The sequence below is a fragment of the Sturnira hondurensis genome, unplaced genomic scaffold, assembly GCF_014824575.4.
Source record: "Sturnira hondurensis isolate 20B ecotype Veracruz unplaced genomic scaffold, ASM1482457v3 Scaffold0001872, whole genome shotgun sequence".
In the NCBI taxonomy this organism is placed as follows: Eukaryota; Metazoa; Chordata; class Mammalia; order Chiroptera; family Phyllostomidae; genus Sturnira; species Sturnira hondurensis.
Window position 1 is genome coordinate 21,099,532 of NW_028074503.1, and position 21,540 is coordinate 21,121,071.

General features: G+C 46.7%; 1 protein-coding gene across 1 annotated transcript in view; it reads left to right on the top strand.

Moving 5' to 3' along the window:
- Window positions 1–21,540, top strand: part of SLC14A2 (solute carrier family 14 member 2) — a 402,581-nt gene that overhangs the window by 356,547 nt on the left and 24,494 nt on the right. The window contains exons 6-12 of the mRNA XM_037033647.1: window positions 202–391; window positions 1,257–1,385; window positions 7,377–7,569; window positions 11,553–11,700; window positions 12,718–12,852; window positions 14,302–14,351; window positions 14,852–15,026. Of these exons, the coding sequence (XP_036889542.1) occupies window positions 202–391; window positions 1,257–1,385; window positions 7,377–7,569; window positions 11,553–11,700; window positions 12,718–12,852; window positions 14,302–14,351; window positions 14,852–15,026 (1,020 nt within the window). The remainder of the gene's footprint in view (window positions 1–201; window positions 392–1,256; window positions 1,386–7,376; window positions 7,570–11,552; window positions 11,701–12,717; window positions 12,853–14,301; window positions 14,352–14,851; window positions 15,027–21,540) is intronic.

A 21,540-nucleotide genomic window follows, 5' to 3' on the forward strand; every position in this document is an offset into this window, starting at 1 on the left:
ATGGTGCCTCAGTCTGTATGGCAAAAACTAACACCCACTTCGGACTGATTGCCGGGCCACTCAGAAATGGGCTGGGAGCCAGGCTGAGTGAGGGGAAATGTCCTGGGTGCCTCCCTGTCTGTCTTGGTTGCCATACCAACAAGTGGTCCAGCAGGGAAGCGCCAGCTGGACCCTGCTGATGGCCCTGCCTGTCTCTTTCAGATAAGCCACTGGCCCTCCAGTTCACAGACTGGGTCCTGAGGGGGGCTGCTCAGGTGATGTTCGTCAACAACCCTCTCAGTGGGGTCATCATCTTCATCGGGCTCCTGATCCAAAATCCCTGGTGGACGATTGCTGGGGGTCTGGGGGCAGTGGTCTCTACCTTAACTGCCCTTGCCTTGAGCCAGGACAGGTGGGTCCCATTCTACGTTGGTCTTGGGTCTTGGGACAGGCAGGTGGAGAGGTGATTACTCCTGTCAACCTTATTCTATCAAGAGGAGGCCAAGATCTCCTGAGTGTCAACTTTGAAGGGGATAGTAGAGATCCTTACAGACTTAAACTGCTCACAGCAGATGACAGTACCAGGCTCCATTTGACTGCAGAGCCTTCTAGAATCACTCCCTCTGAGGCAGGCACAGACCAGGGGGGCCAACTGTCTTTGCTCAGTTTGCCTGAAGCAGTGGGTATTTAAAACCAAAAAAGAACTAAAGTCTAACCCTGAACACAAATGGGAAAATACAGCAAAAATGCAAGCATGATTTAAAATAATGATTTTTCCCAAAACACAGGTTTCTGCTCCTTCGATGGTTACTCTAGTCCCAAGGACATTCTGAACAGCAGTGGTCTTCCCTGCCACCCCTTTTCTTCCCCGCACCCCCTCTGCAGCTGCCCAGTGTACTCCTGGCCTCCACCCCCAACCAGCCCTCTCTTACACACACATACACACACATACACACCTTCCCAGGGTCACACCTCAGGTTTCCTTCAGATTTCCCGCTGTATGTAGCAACCTGAGCCTCCCCTGAGAAGGAGAGTTTAGACACAGAGAAGACAAAAGTGCATAACTTAATTCCAGATCGGCAAAGGTGATCAGGGCTCGTGCGCACAAGTGCACACTCATGTGTGTGTGTGTGTGTGTGTGTGTGTGTGTGTGTCTGGAAAGGTGCTGGCAGTGATGTGATTGTGAGACATTCATTGAATAAACTGACTTTTTTCTCTGAGTGCCTGGAGTGAGGGACCATGAAATACAAACGCAGAGTAACTCTGTTCCACCCCAGGTCCGCTATCGCCTCCGGACTCCACGGGTACAACGGGATGCTGGTCGGACTGCTGATAGCCGTGTTCTCCAAGAAGTTTGACTATTACTGGTGGCTTCTGCTTCCTGTGACCTTCACCGCCATGGCTTGGTGAGATGCTCATTCCCTCTACTCCTCAAATAGAGACCCTAGATGGTTGTGTCTTGTACCGGATGGGTGGCACATGCACCATCATGGGGTCCAGTGTCTTCAGAGTCAGGCTGGTTTGTCCTGAAAGACACCATGAAAGTCACCAAGTTTAAGGGCAAGCCGAAAGGATCATTTGTGAATTTGGAACGGTGGGGACCGTAGAGCAACAAAGCACCATGTGTTTGGTACTGGGCTGATGGTCTTCCTTGAATGACAGGCCTCATATGAAAGGCTAACATTTGTTGAGTATTTCCTACGTGCAGTCCGAAGCAAGGTAAGGCTATCATCACCCCGATTTACAGAAGGAAAGACTGAGGCACTCAAAGCTTAAGTAACTTAGTAACTTGTCCCCAGGTCATGCTCAGTCAAAGGTGTCAGTGGTGGCACATTCTGAATGCAGAACCTGTATTATTAAACTCCGGGCCATATGGGAGTCATCTATCCTGGGGGCCAAACCCAAATAAAAAGCTGTAAACTTGCTTGTGACAGAAGCATAGAGTGTTCTTGGACCAGAATGTCTATATTTAAAGCATAGACTCTGAATGAGAAGCATCAGTTGAGATTTTATTGTGAAGTCACCTCGTTTTGCAGAAGGATGAGAAGGGTATTAAGAGGAAGCAGCCACCGTGTGTGGGGTGCCCTGGGTCTTTTACTCCCATGAGCCTCAGTTCACTTGCATCTGCAGCAGGTCTGGAGTGTCCCGGGGTGTCCACACAAGCATGCCCACTGTCACTCAGTGGTAGAACCTGTGTCCCCAACCCCTGTGCTCACCTGTCAGACACGCCAACTGATTTTTAACATCTCTAAGGAGTCAATTCATTTATTTGGTGTCATAGTCTAGAGTCACGAAAAGCAGTTTAATTTAGTCTCAGTACTGTTCCATTACTTTTTAGTAGTGCTTGTGAATAAATTACTACTTTGAGCATTTGGGCAATTTATGTTTCTTCTTAGGGTCTCTTTCTCATCTATCAGAACAAACAACTAAAGCAGTCATTTCTATGGGGATTTCCTTAATGTCTCCTGCAAGCTCCCCTCCACCTTCAAGGAGCAGAAAGACTTCTCTTCATTTGCATATTTTTGGTTTATAACTGCATAGATTAAGCCCCTCAGCCACATTGCACTGGGTGGTACTCTGCCTCCAGTGCCCCCAGCCCACCATCACTTCCCAATTTTTAAATATATTTTATTGATTATGCTATTACACTTGTCCCATTTCCCCCCTTCATTCCCCTCCACCCTGCACACCCTCTCCCACCCACATTTCCCCCCTTTAGTTTGTGTCCATGTGTCATAAGTCCTTTAGCTTCTACATTTCCCATACTATTCTTGCCCTCCCCCTGTCTATTTTCTACCTACCATCTACGCTACTTATTCTCTGTCCTTTTTTGCCCTCTCCACTCCTCCCACTCCCCTGTTGCTAACCCTCCATGTGATCTCCATTTCTGTGGCTCTGTTCCTGTTCTAGTTTGCTTAGTTTTTTTTTGTTTTAGGTTTGGTTATTAATAATTGTGGGTTTGCTGTCATTTTACTATACATGTTTTTTATCTTATTTTTCTTAGATAAGTCTCTTTAACATTTTATAAAATAAGGCTTGGTGATGATGAACTCCTTGAACTTGACCTTATCTGAAAAGCACTTTATCTATCCTTCCATTCTAAATAACAGCTTTGCTGGATAGAGCAATCTTGGATGCAGGTCCTTGCCTTTCATGACTTGGAATACTTCTTTCCAACCCCTTCTTGCCTGCAAGGTCTCTTTTGAGAAATCAGCTGACAGTCTGATGTGAAGTCCTTTGTAGGTAACTGTCCCCTTATTTCTTTCTGCTTCTAGGATTCTCTCCTTCATTTTAATCTTGACTAATGTGCCTTGGTGTGTTCCTCCTCGGGTCCAACTTCTCTGGGACTCTCTGAGCTTCCTGGATTTCCTGGAAGTCTATTTCCTTTGCCAGATTGGGGAAGTTCTCCTTTATTATTTGTTCAAATAAGTTTTCCACTTGTTGCTCTTCCTCTTTCCCTTCTGGTACCCCTACAATTTGGATGCTGGAATGTTTAAAGATGTTCTGGAGGTTCCTAAGCCTCTCTTCATTTTTTTGAATTCTTGATTCTTCATTCTTTTCTGTTTGTTTCTTTCCTCCTTCTGGTCCACTCCATTGATTTGAGTCCCAGCTTTCTTTCCATCACTATTGGTTCCGTGTGCATTTCCCTTCATTACACTTAGCATAGTCTTCATTTTTTTATCTAATTTGCAACCAAATTCAACCAATTCTGTGAGCATCCTGATCACCAGTGTTTTGAACTGTGCATCTGATAGGTTGGCTATCTCTTCATTGCTTAGTTGTATTTGCTGTAGAGCTTTGATATTTTCTTCCATTTGGGCCATTTTTTTTTGTCTTGTCACACCTATTATGTAAGAGGGGCGGAGCCTTAGGTGTTCACCAGGGTGGGACGACCCAATAGCTGGGTTGTGATGCTGTATGTGGGGGCGGGGTCAGAGAGGGAACAATGGTGCTTGTTCTGCTCTCTCTCAGATTTCAGTCCCCTCTGCCACTTTCCACAAGCAAAGTAGGCTCTTCTGGTGCTGGTTCCCAGGTGGGTGGGCTTGTGTACATTCTAGGATTCTGTGGGTCTCTTCAACAAACTCTCCTGTGAGGCTGGGAGTTTCTCTCGGCACCCCAACCCCCACAGGTGTTTTCAATCAGTGTTTTAAGGCTTTATTTACAATTGCTGAGACCCTGAGTTGCACAGTCTGTCTCTCTCCTCGGTTTTGCCTGGTTTATCTGCACACCAATGTGGGACCACCCGGTCAGCCAGCCACCTTGCATGCCATGCCAGGCTTCACAATTGCCTCCTCACTGGGTCTGCCTGTTGCCATCCCGTGCCCAGGGTCTGCCAGCTGCCACCTGTGTGCCCAGGGTCCCCCCACTGCTGTCTTGTGTGCCCGGGGTGCCTTGTGCACCCAGTGCCACCACTTTTTGTGCTGTGACCCCTCTTCAGTTGGCAGCCCAACTCTTCCCTGCTTACCGGTCTGGATGAATGTGTCTATTTTAACTCCTTGGTTGTCCGACTTCCATACAGTTCAATTTTCTGTCAATTCTGGTTGCTACTTTGTTTCTAAATTGTTGTTGTCCTTCTTTCGGTTGTGTGAGGAGGCACAGTGTGTCTACCTACACCTTCATCTTGGCCAGAAGTCTCACTTCCCAATCTTAAATATAAAACACCATTGAACACCCTACTCCGGACTGAGCTCTGTGCTACACTGTAGTTGTTCACTCACCTCCTGCAGTCCTTGAAATTGAATCCATAGGGGAGGTCTTAGTAGTGTCATTTTCCGCATTTATCCAACAAATATTTGCTGAGGATCTGCTATCTACAGGGACTATTCTAGGTGTTGGGGTTCTCGTGAACAAGAAAAGGTCTCCATCCCCTTAGAGCTGACATTTTCCTCGGCCAAGATAGAAATAAACTTGTGAACTGGTTAATTAAAAAGATCATCTCAATATGTGATAAGTAGTTTGAGGAAAGCAAAATGGGGCAAATGAAACAGAGAGATTTGAGCCATGGGTGTCAGGAAGGCCACCTTGCAGAGGGGACATTTCATCTAAATGATAAACAAAGAGGCACCTGGCATCTGAAGATCTGGGTGAAGGACGCTGCAGGCAGAAGCAGCAGCACGGCCACAGACCCCAACCAGAGAAGTGGGATGTGTTCAAGAAAGGGGACCAGTGGGGCTGGAGCCGCAAGTGGAGCAGGAGTGGCAGGAGGTGAGGGCGGAAGTGGAGGAGGACCAGACCCCGCATGCCTTGTAGATCCAGTGAGCCTTTGGATTTTCATTACAACTGTGACAAGAAATAGTTAAAGGGGTTTAAGCAGAGGAGTGGTAGGATGTGGTTTAAATTTAAACAAATCAGTCTGCTTGCCATGTGGAGAATCGATTTAACTGGACAAGAGTAAACACTGGAGGCATGGTTAGGAGTCTGCTGCAGTAGCTACAAGAGCTGGGAGTGATTAGGACCAGGGTGGTATCCAGGCAGCTGGTGAGAAGTGGTCGGGCTTGGGTATATTTTAAGGATGGTAGAGGCAACAGAACTTCCTGAGAGTCTGTGGAGCATGAGGGTTGTGAGGGATGACTCAGATACTCCTATAATTTGCCTGAGCACCTGGGTTGATGGAGAAGACTAAGAAAAACACGTTGGTGCTTGGAGACAGGGTGCGACTTGAGGGTTCTCCTTGGTCATATTAAACTTTAAACTTCCAAAAAGAGATGCTGAGTAGGCCATTGGATGTGCAACTCTGGAACTCAGTGATATGGTCAAGACTTGGAAGGCAGAAGCCCATGGAAGATATTTTTTGCCTATGAGACTAAAGCTATTACCCAGAAAGAGAAAGGGAAAACTCAGGAAAGAGTCATAGGATCCCCTCATATACAGGAATTGGCAGGAGAGGAGAAGAACCACTGATGAAGAGTCAAGAAGGAGCAGCTGGAGAAGCCGAAAGAAAACAGGATGTGCAGTGTTGTGGCAAACCAGACAGAAAGAGTTTCAATCCAGTCAGAGGGTCCAACAGTCCAATGAGGGGGCAGGGAATGACCACGGATTTGGCGAGATAGATGTCATCAGTGAACTGGACAAGAATCATCTCCACAGCATGGGGAGAACTCCGATTCTAGGGTGGGTTTAGGAAAGGATGGGAGTAGGAATATCGGGGGTAGTGAAGATAAACGATACTTTGAGGAGTATTGCTGTGAATGGAAGCAGGCAAATGGGGCAATAGCTAGGCAGACATCAGGTTAAATTGGGGGGATTTGTAAAGGTAGAAGATAGGAGAATATGTTTTTATATTTATGAGAATGACTCATAGAAAAAGGAGAGAATTTCAGGATGGAAATCTTTGAGACAGATTGGATCCCAAAGCACAGGGGGAAGAATTAGCCTGATGGAGGAGCAGGGATACTCCCATTATGTGAAAAGGGCAGAGCGGAGAGGGTGCGGACACAAGGCAGTTGGAGTGTGGATCTTATGGTTGAGAAATGAAGCATTGCTCCTCTTGTCATTTCTATTTTCTTAATGAAGGAAAGCAAGGTAGTCAGCTGAAACTCAAGGGAAGCAGGTGTGAAGATTTGAGGAGAAAGGAGGAAATGTGAAATAGTTGTCTCAGCAACTGGGGAGTTAATTTGCTAGGAAGGTTTTCAGACCGCCTTAAATGCCCATTTGTAATTCATAGTCATTCATTAAAAGCAGACCAACTGACCTGATTATGTGAGCTCACGTGTGATTTCGTGTTTGGTCCTGAGCTCACCGAGTGTGGAAGAAGTAAAGTGTGAGGTGCCCAGGGTGCCCGGGCCCATCACAGGAAACTAAAGGTGAGGAAGATTAACTACCGAGTCACTCAGCCTGTAGTTAGAACTCACACCTAGCTCCATCTTTCTCCAAAACCTATGCTCTCCCCAGGGAAGAAGCCAAGAAGAGAGAGAACACAAACCCCTCAAGGTTTCAGGTTCACATGGTGGTTCCCAGAGCAGCTCAAGTACTTGAACTGAGTTCAGTCCCCGGTGCGACCTCTGTGCCCTAGCCCCTCCTCCTAGAAGGCCAGACTCCTAAAGCATGGTCACAGCCCAGCATAGTGGCCATGACACAGCCTGATGATCCAAAAGTAATATATGCTATTTTATAACAATTGCATTTTGTTCATCTTTCTTGCTTTAACTTGCAAGGAAATATTTAAATTTTTTACGTTTTCCATTCAAAGCAAGTTATATTATTTTTACCTTCTGTTTCTCAAAGGTACAGCCTTACATCGAACACCCTATTCCCAATCACGGGTCAATGGATCAAGGGGGCCAGGAATGACCATGTCAGGAAGAGGGGACAGTAAATGGTGCAGTGGCCAGCACCGAAGGGGTGGTGTAGACCTAAAAGTCATCACAGTGTGAACCCTTTGTTTCTTCCATCTTCAGCCCAGTTCTTTCTAGCGCTTTGAATTCTGTCTTCAGCAAGTGGGACCTGCCGGTGTTCACGCTGCCCTTCAACATCGCAGTGACCCTGTACCTGGCGGCCACAGGCCACTACAACCTCTTCTTCCCCACAACACTGATAGAGCCTGTGTCTGCAGCGCCCAACATCACCTGGGCGGAGATTGAAGTGCCCTTGGTGAGTCGCCCCGCGGCAGAGGGGTTGCTCCCTCCACAGGCCTTCCCCCTGACGGGTGTGTGCACAGCCAGGCTCCCCCTCAGGTTGGGGGTCTAGTGGGGAACAGGCCAGGAAACCGGCCGCTGCCACCCTCACACACTCTGTCAGCGAGCCTTTCTTAAAGACCTAGTCTGTGCCGGGCACTTTATCGGACACTGGAATGCATGGGGACAACAACATCCCTGCCTTAGTGAAGCTTACACTCCAAAAGACGAGGGTCCACGTGTGTTCAGTTGTCCGTACAGGATGGTGGGATTGAGGGGAAAATATCACATAAGGTGAGTAGTCGGATGAAAGGGCAAGACACTAAAAATAAAAGGTTTAAAATTAGGGCTTAAAAGATATTATCAATAGAATTGGAGGGTAAATTTTCATGTGCTTTCCATATTGATGTTTCTTAAGCAGGGGTGATTTTGCCCTCCTGGGGACAGCACGCGATATCTGCAGACATTTTTTAATTGTCAGGACTGGGCCTGTGGGGGTGTGACCGGCATCTAGTGAGCAGAGGCCAGGGATGCTGCTAAATATCCTACCGTGCACGGGGCAACCCCCTCCCCATAACAAAGATTATCCAGTCCCAAATGTCCATGATGCCAAAGCTGAAGAACTGTGTTTTGTACCTTACTGTCACAGATGTGCATATTCATTTATTCTACTGACTGCTAGACTTCGTAGATGAAGGGATGTAACAGAAATCTAATGCAAGATAATATATAGAAAATTGTAACATTTTAGTCCTGTTATAAAACCTCAAGAGAGCTAACAGCTAACACTAAGGTAAGCTTATTATGCATTCAACGCTGTTCTGAGCCCTCAACTTAATAACTCATTTAACCATCATAAAAATCCCATGATAGAAGTACTATCATCATCCCCATTTTATGGATGAAAAAACTAAGGCACAGTGAGGGTTACTTGCTCAAGGTCAAACTGCAGCTAGTGCCTGAGGTTCTAACCCAGGCAGCCTGACGCCGAGCCCGAGCTTTGAACTGCCACCTTCTTCACGCAGGGCGGGCCCTGCACACTCAGCGAGGAGCATCACGGGGAGATGAGCCCCTCTGCTGTCCACGCAGCACCCATGACTGTGTGCCTTTGAGTGTTGGAGGGCTCTTCACATTCCTCAGATGCCTCCCTTCATCTTCCACCTATTAGTTCTAGCTCTCCTTCTTAGAGCAATTTACAGTATTGTTGCCATGACCACTTTTTGAATATTTGAAAACACGACTGATGTCCTCACATATTGTTTGTGTGACCTGATGCCTGAGCCCTCTCCACCCCGAAGCCATGCCTGTTGTCTAGATGCGCTTAATCTCCGTGTGGCCCCCTGCTAGGTATTGTGCTCCAGGCCACCACTCTGGGGTGGGGGCCGCCAGCGCTTGTCCCCACTGTGAATTGAACCCCATCAGAAAAGAAAAGGCCCCCTTACCCTTAGTGGCAAATGCTGTAGCCAGCCATTTTTAAAGTTTTTGTCTTTTTACAGTTTTGTCTAGGGCGGGGGCTACGGTAGAATCAGAGGCAGGGCTAGGGCCAAAATCCAATAAAAGAGCAAACCCAGAAGCCTGCATTTATGGGAAAGTCCACCCTCTTCAATGGAAAACAGCTGGGGTGGAGACAGGGGCGAAACTAACTTTGGTAGGATCATCAATGAACAGCCATCTGGCAATCAGGCGCGCCATGTTTGGGGCACAGATACGCTGTCTCTAAGCTATACCCACTGGTGAGGCACGACCCAAGTGGCAGCTGCAGTGACAGGTGCTGTTGCCAGAGAGAGAGACCCCACCCATCCTGCACTGTGTAGCTACACAATGCAGTGCTGAGGGGACTGGAGTGGAAAGGGCACAGGCAAGAGACGCCTCTCGTGTCCCTTCAAACAGACGTTGAGAAATCCACGTATCCTGAGCCGCAAGCTCATTCTCTGAGCTCCCGACGCACCAGCTCTCCGACAATAGGCTCCTGCTCTTCCTCACCATCCAGAGCTGGGTTTTGAAGAACCAGTGCTGTTTCCCTCTTTCTCTTTCAAACAATGAAGGGAGTGACTTCCTTTTTGTTCAACAGGCCTGTTGTTGTTACAGGAGGATTATTTGGAAGGAGGAGGCTGGTGCTCAGTAAATTTCCACCGCACACCTGACCACGCCTCGCACCAGGGTGTCAGCTGCAGCCTGCAGAGCCTCGTGGAGGGGAGGGCGGGCCTCCCCAGGGGCCACAGTTCTCCCCGGCTAAAATATGAGTCCCGGTGGAGGAAGCTTCATTCTAAACCCAGGCTCCGCTCCAAGGCATCTTGTTCCCTCATTCCTCTCATGGTTGACGGCTTGGGCTTAAAACCCATGTTCCCAGCTGGGAAGGTGGGAGCTGGATCCCTCGGCATCCTGCGTTCCTCGGACTTCGGGAAATCATGGAATATTTATTGAGTAGATTTCCCGCCTGTTCCCCACCTTCAGCTGAGTTTCCTGGACCGGTACAAAGTGTTTCCAGGGTTCTTTTAAATAACACAGGGGGCCCTGCCCTGTCATTCCTTGCACCAGCCCCCAGGGTCTGCCCTAAACGGTGCTTGGTCATTAAAAGGCCACCTACTCAGAGACAGAGGGCGGGGCAAAGCCCAAGACTTCTCCAAGATTCCTCGACTGAAGAAATCAGACTAACTTCAGAATTCAGTCAAGTTGTTAAAAAGTACAAAATTTCACCAGTGGGAGAAACACCATTAATTCCAACATCTACATTAGATTATCAATAACGCGCCCACAGGTCTCGTGCGTGTTAGAGACACTCTGATGCATGTTAGACACCCCCGAGGCCCAGTCATGCTCCATACCCGTTGAATCAGACAGTCTGGAGAGGAGCCAGGCATCAGTATGTTTTTAAAGACCTTTAGGTAATTCCAACGTATACAAAGTTTAGAATGCACTGAGCTAATCAATAATAGTCATTAAACACCTATTATGTACCCAGCCGTAGGGAGCCCTGTCCTCAAAAAAGGCACGTGCCCTGATAGTGGAGAACAGCCCTTAAAGCTGGAAGATCATCTGCTAGGGCAGCCTCCTTGTTACAGAGGAGGGCACCACAGCCCAGGAGGTGGCCTGCCCATGGTCACCCATGACATCGTGCAGAGCCCGCCTGAGAGCAGGAGCCCTCGACCCCCCAGGCCATTTCTCTCTCCTCCCTGCCAATCTCCCTCCCTTCCTTCTTGCCCTCAAAGGATGGCCAAAATGTGGGCGATGCAGCTTGAGCAGAAGAAGCCCGTCTGACCTCACTGCCGATGAATCATCTTTAATTCCAACGTGACCAAATGATGTTTGGGCTCAGGAAGGGTTGGGCTGCATGCTGTCCTCCAGACGGTCTCCATATTACCTTTCTTCAGTGCTGAGTTCTCTTCCTTGGCAGGGAAGTGCCTCCGCCGCCTTCCCAGGGTCTCACAGTCCCCAGAGTAGCACTGAAAGTGCAGCAGCCAACAGACTAGGGGTCAAGCTCAGAGGCTGTAAGTTGGGCTTGGCCACCAATGCACTGTGACCTTTTTTTCTGATCATCCCTCAAAATGACCTAGAATATTTCTAGTACTCCTGGAATATTTTTAGGGTTTCAGAAAGTCTAGAGGAATTTTATACTACCCTGAACTCCCTAATGGCAGTCTAGTGAGAAAGTGTCCCCTGGTCCCCCCAAAGCAGAAACCATGTGTCCCTCAGAAACACTCAGCCCAGCCCCTGTGTTGGGGAGCCCTGCTTGGTTTTGCATGAGGGATGCTCAGATGCCTGCTAGGTGGTGGAGTGAGGAGCTGTTTGTTCTAGCTCGTGCCCTCCCATCTTCTCTCACCTGCTAGAGGGCACAGCCATTCTCCCGTCCCGCCCCATTACCTGCCCACCACCCCAGGAATGGCTCGGTCCTGGCCCCAAGGCCCAGTCTGTGCCTTATCAGCCCAGACGCCACTGACCTGGACTCTGTTTACTTTGCAGCTGCTACAGGCCATCCCCATCGGGGTTGGCCAGGTGTATGGCTGCGACAATCCCTGGACAGGCGGCGTGTTCCTGGTGGCTCTGTTCATCTGCTCGCCACTCATCTGTGTGCACGCGGCCATTGGCTCAATGCTGGGGGTGCTAGCAGGTAGGGCAGGGCCGCTCTCTGCAGGGGTCCTATCCCTAAAGTCATTCTCCCCCACACACAACAGATGTTCTGGACTTACCATCTTCACTGGAGTTTTTAAACGCTATCAGGTAGGGACTACTTTTCCCTTTTCTTGACTCTCCAAAGAGAAAAGATTGAGTAGCAAGACATGTGGGGAGAGGCAAGGGGACTGAAGACCAGTTGGCCTGCAGACTGCGCCCCTAGTTGCTGAGAGGTGGGAGAAGGGAGTGGGGAGCAGAAGCTGACCAGGCAGGGGCATAAGTGAGTTGACACCAAAATTTCAAGTAAGCTAAAAAAAAAGATTTTCTCAAATATTGTATTGCCACTTGACAAATGTGACTTAATATTTCTACCTAGGTGAGTATGTATGTACATGCACTTATATATGTATATGTAGACAAGAGTCAGAAATTAGAGCTTGGGGCATTGGAGATAGGAACCTGTTGACTTATTCCAATATTTTCAAAAATGTTTTAGAAGAACTTTAAATAAAAGTTACCCAGAAAAAATTTCAAACTTACCAAAAGTAAAAGTGGCACAGTAGGTCCACATAATTCTTTACCCAGACTCACCTACTGCGCACACCCCAGCCATTTTGCTGTGTCATTTCTCTGCCTCCACGTATCTAAGTGTGTACATTCACATTTTGTCAGCCTTTTGAAGCAGAACATTTTCAACTGAAATCTTTCTTGCTGAAAATGCAGCTGCTCTGGCCAAAGAGAGGGCTTGAAGCCCCATGACCTTGGCCTCCCCTCCCCCTGGAAGTAGTCATACATCTGTGTGTAATCTTAGAAAAAAAATTGAAACCATTGCTCTCTTCCCATTGTTGGTTTCCAAAGATGAGCTGCTATTTGTAGAGGTCCCTTTGATGGGTGAGGGTAGGGGGTGTGAGGGGAATGGCTGGAAGGAGGGCACCCTGAGTCCCAGCACCAGCCACAAGGTGTCCTTGGTGCCATGACCCAGAACCAGCCAGAAACACCACACCTTGTCCCACAGCCCTGACAATGGCCACGCCCTTCAAGGTGATCTACATGGGCCTCTGGAGCTACAACTGCGTCCTGTCCTGCATCGCCATCGGAGGCATGTTCTACGCCCTCACCTGGCAGACCCACGTGCTGGCCCTCATCTGCAGTGGGTATTTGGGAAAACTGCCAACCAAGTCACTCTGCTATTTCTCCCTCCCCGCTCCCACACCCTTGGTGATGGGAAACCCCTGGTGACCACTAGTCAGAACTGAATAGCAGTGATAGAAGGACTGTTGGCCTCGGTCTTTCACAGCTGGAGGACTTGAAGGTCCTCCTCTGTCAGCTGGAATCACACTCACCATTACTGCGGTTATAGTCACACGGCGTTGGAACGCTGATGAGGAAACCACACATGCATTTCCTCATGCACTAGTGGCAGCATCGCTACTCTCAACAACTCTTCATTCCCCAGCGATCTGTAGGGCACCAGTAAGTGCCAGGCCCTGGGCCAGGCATGGCAGACACATGGTGACCACATCCTCGGGAAGACACGGTCTGTGCAATTCAGGTTGTGATGTCTAAGATCACTGGAAAGATCTGGTGAGATGGTGTACATGGGAGCACTGAGGTCTAAGAAAAATAAGACAGCCCCATGGAAGCTCGAATTCCATAGAGTAAAGAGAGAATGCTGTGTCGGAAGAGAAATCAGCCACAATCTGCACCCAACACCACGCTCTAAGTGACTTCCATGTATGTCCTTCAGCAGCCAGCACAAGGGTAGACATGGAGACAGTGGGCTCAGCAAATGTTTGTGAAGTCAAAGTGCCAGATATTTTGAGGTTCAAACTATAACTGCCTTTGGCCTTCAGGGAAGGGAAGGCTTCCTGTTGCTGGAACCATCTGGGAAGGTTTCCCAGGGAGGCTGAGGTTCATCGCAACACCTTCAGGGTGGGATTTGTATGGGCAAAGACAGGGAGAAGGCATTCTGGGCAGAGACACAGAAAGCAAAGGGGCAGAGGCAGAGGAGCTTGTCCAGATATACCAGGGCTGTGGCGAAGCTCCCCTATCTGACCTGGATGCCCACGTCCCGTGGTTGAACCCAGATGCCTGGCTCCTAGGGATGAGCTCAGAGACCCAATAAGGTCCAGCTCTGAAGGGACTCAGTGAGGGTCCAATAGCATCATGGTCACCCAGAATTTTAGGCAGGAGCACCCATATCTGGAGCTCATGCAGTCTGACCATCACCCCCCAGACAGGCAATCATCCAGTCATCCAGCCTGTGCTAGACCATCGCCAAGGTCAGTGTGGACAGGCAAAAGATGCTTAATGACCCCTGACTCTATGCAAGGCCACCATGGAAGTGGGAGGGGATAAAAGGATATGTAAGCTTTACTCTCTGTGTTTACTTGAGGCTTTACTCCCTGAGAAGGCCCAGTCTGGTGGGACATGGGCCACACCTGCCTGCAAAGATAACTAATAATGTCGCTCACACATGCCCAATGTCGAGGTACGGTGTGGACACTGAGGCTGCTGGAGACGGGCTGGGATCTCTGCTCTTGGAGAGGGTGGGGGTGGGCCCTGGGAACCTGACTCGGTGATCCTTGTTTTTCCGCAGCCCTATTCTGTGCCTACGTGGGAGCAGCCCTCTCCAACATAATGGCGGTGGTAAGCTGGGACTCTCCTGAACACTGTGCCCATCCCTAGTCAGGGCTTCAGGGTGTTTGGAGTCTTGTGGGAGAGTCCTGAGGGGGTTATTGTAGCTGATACTCTGTCCAATGCCTTTGTGAAGACTGACCCAGGGTTTGTCCGGAGAAGGACTGGCAATTAGTTACATGTGCCTCTGGTGCATGCGTGCTGTGTGTGTGTGTGTGCGTGCTACAATCAGCATTGGAGAACAAGGAGGAAGAGAGAAAAGTACTTACGTGTAGCCAGATATTGGAGGCCATCCATTCCCAGGCCAATTTCTAGCTCCATCATTAAAAGATTACAGTTGTATCCGATGATGACACTGCAAATTCCTGGACCAACTCCTCTTTCCTTATGACCCCAGAAACCAATGATGACTCTGAGGGACAGTCCCCATCCTCAGCCCCTACCACATCCCTCTCCCCCAAGGGTCCCAGAAACCCAGGAACATTTTCAGACCCCGGGGCTTTTGTTTCCAGATTGGCGTGCCACTGGGCACCTGGGCCTTCTGCCTCTCCACCCTCACCTTCCTGCTCCTGACGACCAACAACCCAGCCATCTACAAGCTGCCCCTCAGCAAAGTCACCTACCCAGAGGCCAACCGCGTCTATTACCTGGCAGTGAAAAGCAGTGGAGAAGAGAAGCCCCCCAGCGGTGACTAGTCAAGTTCCAGGCAGAAACGCTCTTTGCCTGGACCTTGTGTCTGTTCCCCGTGCTCTCAATCAGCCGCAGCTCCCTCCTTCTTTGCCCCTCCTTGCACCTCTGTGGAACCAAACACACCTAAAACTCTCTTTCCTGATGCTGGCTTTCTCTCTCTGTCCAAATCGCCTTAAGTATCCATCACATGACATTAGAGGAAGTTGGTCATGAGCTTACTGGAGTCAGAAGCAAGCCATAATGTTTTAAATGGCATGGACTTAAAACAAGAATGTTATTTTTTATTCTTTTGGGAAAGTGATTAACAGATAGTCTTGTTGGAATGCTTAACTAAGTAATAGATGCTTCAAAACTGAATTTGCTGACTATTCCTAGGCAGACACACAGTGGGTGAAAATTCAGAGGACGTGTGCAAACAATTGAAGGCACCACAGTGCACAGAGCTGGTGGCTGGGACATATACAGCCTTACATGAAAGAGGACTTTCACACTGATAAAGTTTCAAAGTCAAAATAGGGGCAACCGGGGCACTGGAAGTGTCTAGATAGGGAGTCTTGAGCATTTAGTGGTCAGAGTAATGAGCAAGATTATATTCAATAGCAGAGAGGAATTAATTAATTAGAATCCTATATGTGACTTGTATTGTGAAGGATACGCATTCCTCAGTGTAGCTCAAACCAGCCACTGCAGGTAGGAATTTCAGTTAAGGTAAGTGCCTGAGCCCATTTGTGAATAGCTAGGGAAGTTTATTCCATTTTCTTACTTGCCTGAGGCATTGGGAGGTTCTATGAGATGTATGATATTTAAATGGTTACCCTTGACTCTACAAGAACAATTATCCACAAATTTTGCGATTTGGCTTCCGAATCCATATAGTCATTAGTTTGCATTCATTCTTTAGTTATATATAGCTCAGGAGTTAAGAAACTTTTTCTGGAAAGGGTCATATAGTAAATATTTTTGGCTCTGGAAGTCATACAGTCTCCTTTGCAAACACCCAATTCTGTTATTATAGCAAAAAAGAATAGCCTTAGAGGGCATTTAAATGAATGAATGTGGTTGTGCCCCAAAAAGACTTGATTGGACAGGCAGCCAGCTAGATCTGGCCTATAAGCAATAGGTAATCATTACCGTGATACAGGGAATCAGCATAATGATGGTTAGGAGTTGATGGGCTGTCAGCAGGCCCAAAGGATATGCCAGGTTCTGTGTATAACAGACACAGCCACGGAGCCATCTACCTGCTGGGTGACAGTGTAAAGATTCTTAGGAAACAAAGGGAACACAAGAAAGTGAGATTAGTATGACCAGACTCAGGAAGATGTGCCGTGAGGCTCTCAGAGAATTGACAGACCCAGGGATGTGCACTAGTTTTAAACCATACCCTCTTCCACACAGATGTCTGGGAACCACGTCTGAGGCTCACCGTCCTCCACCTCCTCCCTCTGTGTCCCCCTCTGCCAGGTGGCTGGCCACCATGGGAAGAAGTAAAAACCATGACCCTTTGGAAACCCAGGAGTTTCCGGCAGGAAAAGCAGGGAGACTCATAGAATCTTGGGGTTGGGAGGGAGTGTGCAGGCCAGACAGTGCCCCATCCTGTGACTCGTGCTGCCTCAGTAGGAACAGGAGGGCTTCAGTTCCCTCCCAGGCTTCCAGCCAGGGCTCAATTACCCATAATGGAAGGGGAGACCCCTAACTATTCTAGTATCTGTCATGACGAAATAACCACTTGAGCTAAAGCCAACCCGGCTAAGATATTCTCACAAGAGATAACCAAACCAAAGATAACCCCCAATCACCTCTCCTTTCCATAAAGCCCCTGAGATGCTCCATCCAAGAATTGAATTGGATGGGAATTGTCTTTTATTGGATTTCCAGGAGAGGAAAACTAGTTGGATATGAAAATGTTTTCATCTCACTTGGGCATCATTATCTCTTCCCCTTCACTTTAACGGCCCCTAGGAATGAAAAGTTAAAACCCGTATTGCAAGCTACCAAACTCATTTGAAGACAAATGGATAAAAGCTAAGTTAGTCAGAAAAAAATGTGTCCAGCAAGTCTGGAAAAACCACAGGGCCCCAGAAATTCTATAATATACTAGGATCAAGATGGCTAGATATTTATGTATAAGTAGAGAAAAAATTACCTACTAGGTTGATATAAGAAAGAAATGCCTGGATGAAGTAGTGTTAATCACTGAATGTGTTTGCCAAGAGAAGTCAGACAAGAGTGACGAAATGTTTTTTAAAAACACTTTTGGGGCTAAGTGGCAGAAAATTGATGGCATTTCCCAAATGTACTCAAACAAGTTATTTCTGGAGACAAAGCTAATCTCATGAAGCCGGGCTGGTGGGCAGAGGCTGTGTCTGTCCTGGGCATGGATGAGGGTGGGGCACGAATGAAAATCCCACCCTTCTAAGAAATCTACCCAGTGCAGGTCACCCTGTCCACAGTCCATGGGCAGATGCCCAGGTGTCCTCTGAAGTAGCCCAAACAGTCTCTTGGGACAGGAGAGCTCCCTGCAGGGATCTTGTCCCACCTTCACCAGCACTCCCCTGTCTCACTGCCCACCCACCCCGCCCCTGCCAACTGAATAGAGGCAGGAGCCTTAAACTTACAGATTCACGCCACCAACAGGAGCAGCCACCAGATAGTTCCCACTATCACCCCAAACCACCGGGAGTAACTGAGCATTCGTATTTGAACGTTAATGAGCAGTCATTAAAGAGAGACAGACTGTAAGGGTGGGGAGAACAGGGCTTTAGAGGAAACCCTGTCTGAAACTCTTTTTCTATCATGGAACCCCCTTCTACTGTCCCCTCCCCAAACCCTCTCATCTCTTCTCCCTCTGGCCTCACCCTGTCCCCTCCTATTTTAATCCTCTCTCCTACACTGAAGAGTTCTGTCAGCGTGGAACGGTGTTGTCCTGATGCATTTTTAAATCATCGATCTCGAATCATCTTTTCAATTACTTCTCTGATAATTGACAAAGTCAGGTTTTCTACTCCTTGGTCAAACTCGAGAGTTTGTTTCCTGGAAAATGATCCATTTTCTGTGGTTGTGAAAATGTGATGCTGTAGAGTTACTCCTAATGTTCTGACCATAATTCGGTCTCTCCTGTGTCCGTGGCTCTGTCTCCTTTGAACTTTCCAATCTGGTGCGATTTTGTTCTCGCTTCTCCTTAATCAGGATTGTGAGAGCTTCATCCATTTTATTGGCTTTGTCAAAGAAGCAGTTTGGAATTAATTTGTCATTTCTACTTGCTGTGGTTTGTTTTTTCTATTTTGTTGATTTTTCCTGTTTTCGTGTGGTTTATTTAAATGGTTTTTTCCCAAATGTTTATAAAACTGATGTAAAATTTCTTCATTTTAGATATTTTTTTCTTTAGTGACAATGACATTTAAGGCTATTGATTTTCCCCTGAGTCCACCTTTGGCTGTGTACTAGAGGTTTTGGAATAAGATATTCTACTTTTATCAGTTTTTAAATAGTTTGTAATTTTAGTTTTGGTTTCTCTTTGATCCAAGGATTATTTAAGAATGTATTTCTTAATTTCCAGCACTTGGGATCTTTTGACATTTTTAGACTTCCTATCTCTAGTTTTATTGGATTATAAGCAGGGAATATGGCCTATAAAATCCTATTTGAAAATTTTATAAATTTTTCTTTGTAGCCAATTACTTGATTTATTTTGGACATACAAAATGCAAAATTTTTATTGAAAGGAAGACATATTAAATTGATTTATTAATTGCATCATTTAATTCTATGTGCTTATTTATTTGTCTATGGGACCTTAATTTTGAAAAGGGTTTGTTAATATTGCACTGTGCAGTGGTACCTCAGTACTCATTGTTCATTCATTCCGGAACTCGTGATGAGTGCGGAATCCAGAGAGTACCAAGCAAGCCACGAGTGCTGGACAGCATGATGACTCATACAAGTTCTAGCAAGTGTGATGAGTTCCAAGTAAGCCCCGAGGACTGAAACATTGTTTCTCACCAAAATGCAACAATGACAGGCTCTGACAAGTTCTGAAGCCAACAAGTACTGAGGTAGGACTGTAACTGTATAGTTTTATTAAACTCTTTTGTGTTTCTAAAAACTCTGTCTCCTATATGCAGCAGCTATACCACTTGATGCCTATCGACCATCATTGATTCTTCAGAGATTCTACTTTTTACTGTTACAACTGCCCAGTTCTATCCTCATTGGTGCTTTTAACCTCATTTCAGCTTATCCATCTTTAATGTTGCCACACCTGCTTTTTCTGACATTTTCTTAGCCCTTTGTTTTAGTCATTATCACTTCCTTTTAACTTGGTCATTTTCTTTTAACTGTGTTTCTTACTAGTAACATAGAGCAGTGTTTTGTATTTAACCTAATCTTGGTTTTTCTGTAATTTAATAAGATAATTTAACCTTTTCATATTTAGTGTAGTCATGAATATGCTTGTTTTATTTCTTCCACTTTATTTTGATTTCCTTTTATTTTTCATTGTTCATGCTATTACAGTTGTCCCTGAGTTGTCCGCTTTGCCCACCTCCCCTCAGCCCCATCCCCTACCCTCTCAGTCATCCCTCTACCGTAGTCCGTGGCCATGGGTCCTGCATCACTGTTCTTTGTCTCATCCCGTCGCCATCTTTCATCCAGTCCCCGGCCCCCGCCAACAGCTGTCACTCTGTTCCATGTACCTACATTTCTGTTTCCATTTAGTTCATTAGTTAATTTTGTTTATTAAATTCCACATATCAGTGAGATCATATGGTATTTGTCTTTTACTGACTGGCTTATTTCACTCAGCATAATATTCTCCAGGCCCAAGTGCCCATCACTAGGTGAGTGGATAAAAAAGCCGTGGTACCTTTGCACAGTGGAGAATACACAACAGTGAGAAAGAAGGAACTCCTACCTTTTGCTGCAGCGTGGATGGACCTGGAGAACACCACTATTTATTTGTTGCGACTGCTTTTGTTTTTCCTTACTGTTCTCATTTTTTTCATTTTAGTATGTTAATTACTACTCTTTTTTCCTTCTTTCCTGTGTTGATTTGGAAGGTCTCCTATTTTATTTCATTCCATTAGTGGTTACTGCCCCTTCCCCAATGCTCATAATCAAAAGCATATTTCTCTATTATTACATAAAAACAAGATGCCAAATACCCTGACACGGTACCCCATTTGTCCAATGCTCCTTCCTCACTCCAAGGAACAAAAACCTTTAAACTATTTTCGCTGTTTTCCTCCCCAGGGCCCCCATTTCCAATACTTATTTCTCTTGGATTTCCCACCCCTAGATTTTGCTGAGATCAGTTTTATCACTTTTAATCTTTCCCTTGCAATTTTCCTCTTTTTGTTTTACAAGAATTATTCATTAACCCATGTATTACATGTCCCCAGCAGTTCTGTCATTGTTCATTTGGAGTTTCCTGTTTCAATTGGGCATGTTACTTTTTATCGCTGTTTTCTCTATTCATCACCTCCCCCTGGTTTGTGATCTTTGTTCGTATTCATTAATTACCTGTTTAGGACCCTTCCTTGAGTATTTTCTTCAAGTAACATATGACAGAATGCAGGTGACATGTCCTCCGACTGTTTGCCTGTCCACAGTTTCTTCCTCCTGGTAAGTGAATGATGGTTTAGCTGAGGGTGGGGCCCTGGGACTGTAGTCTTCTATAGTTCTTGTGCCTTCATTTTCCGGTTTCCAAGTATTGCAAATAAAAAACCTCCTGTCAATCTCATTCTTTCCTTTTCATAAATAACCCATTCTTTCTTTCTAGAAGGTGTAAGGTTTTCTCCTTATCTCTGGAGTTCGGGGATTTTCTAAGGTTAAGCCTACATGTGTGTCTTTCCTCATCAAAACTGCCTTTCCATCTGCAAACTCAAGTCTTTCCTCAGCTCAGCAGCTTTGGTTCTAGCGTTGCTTTGATTTTTGCTTTCCTCCCACTCTTCCTTCTTCAAGCTCTGGAAAGCCTAACGTCAGTTCTCCTTGTTCTCTGCTCCAAGTCCTTCAGTTTCTTCACAGTCTTTTCCACTTGTATTGTTGCTCTGCTTTGAGATATTTCTTCCATTTCAGTCTCCAGACCACTGATTCAGATCCCAACTGTAACCTGTCTTTTCTATAATTCAACAGATAAGTTGAATATTTTAGTTCAAAAATCACGTTTTTCATTCCACAATATCTTTGGGATGGGAACCAAAATTGGGTCTCCATGTGTGTTTATATTATTCTTTTATTGTTGTCAATCCCTTGCTTGGTAAATCAGATATAGCTTCTGATAACTCATGGCCCCAAACTTCTGCCTAGTCTCATTATCCCATGATTAATGGGACCCTGTATCAGCAGCTCGAGGGCACTTGCCCACTTCCATGAGCCAGGCCCCTAGAAACTCAGCCTTGGGGCCTGACCCCATGGGCTCATTCATCCAGGAGGCATTGCATGAGGAACTATTAATGTGTTACTCAGATCCTCACTTGACAACCAACCAGGAAAGATTCAGACCAGCTCCTGC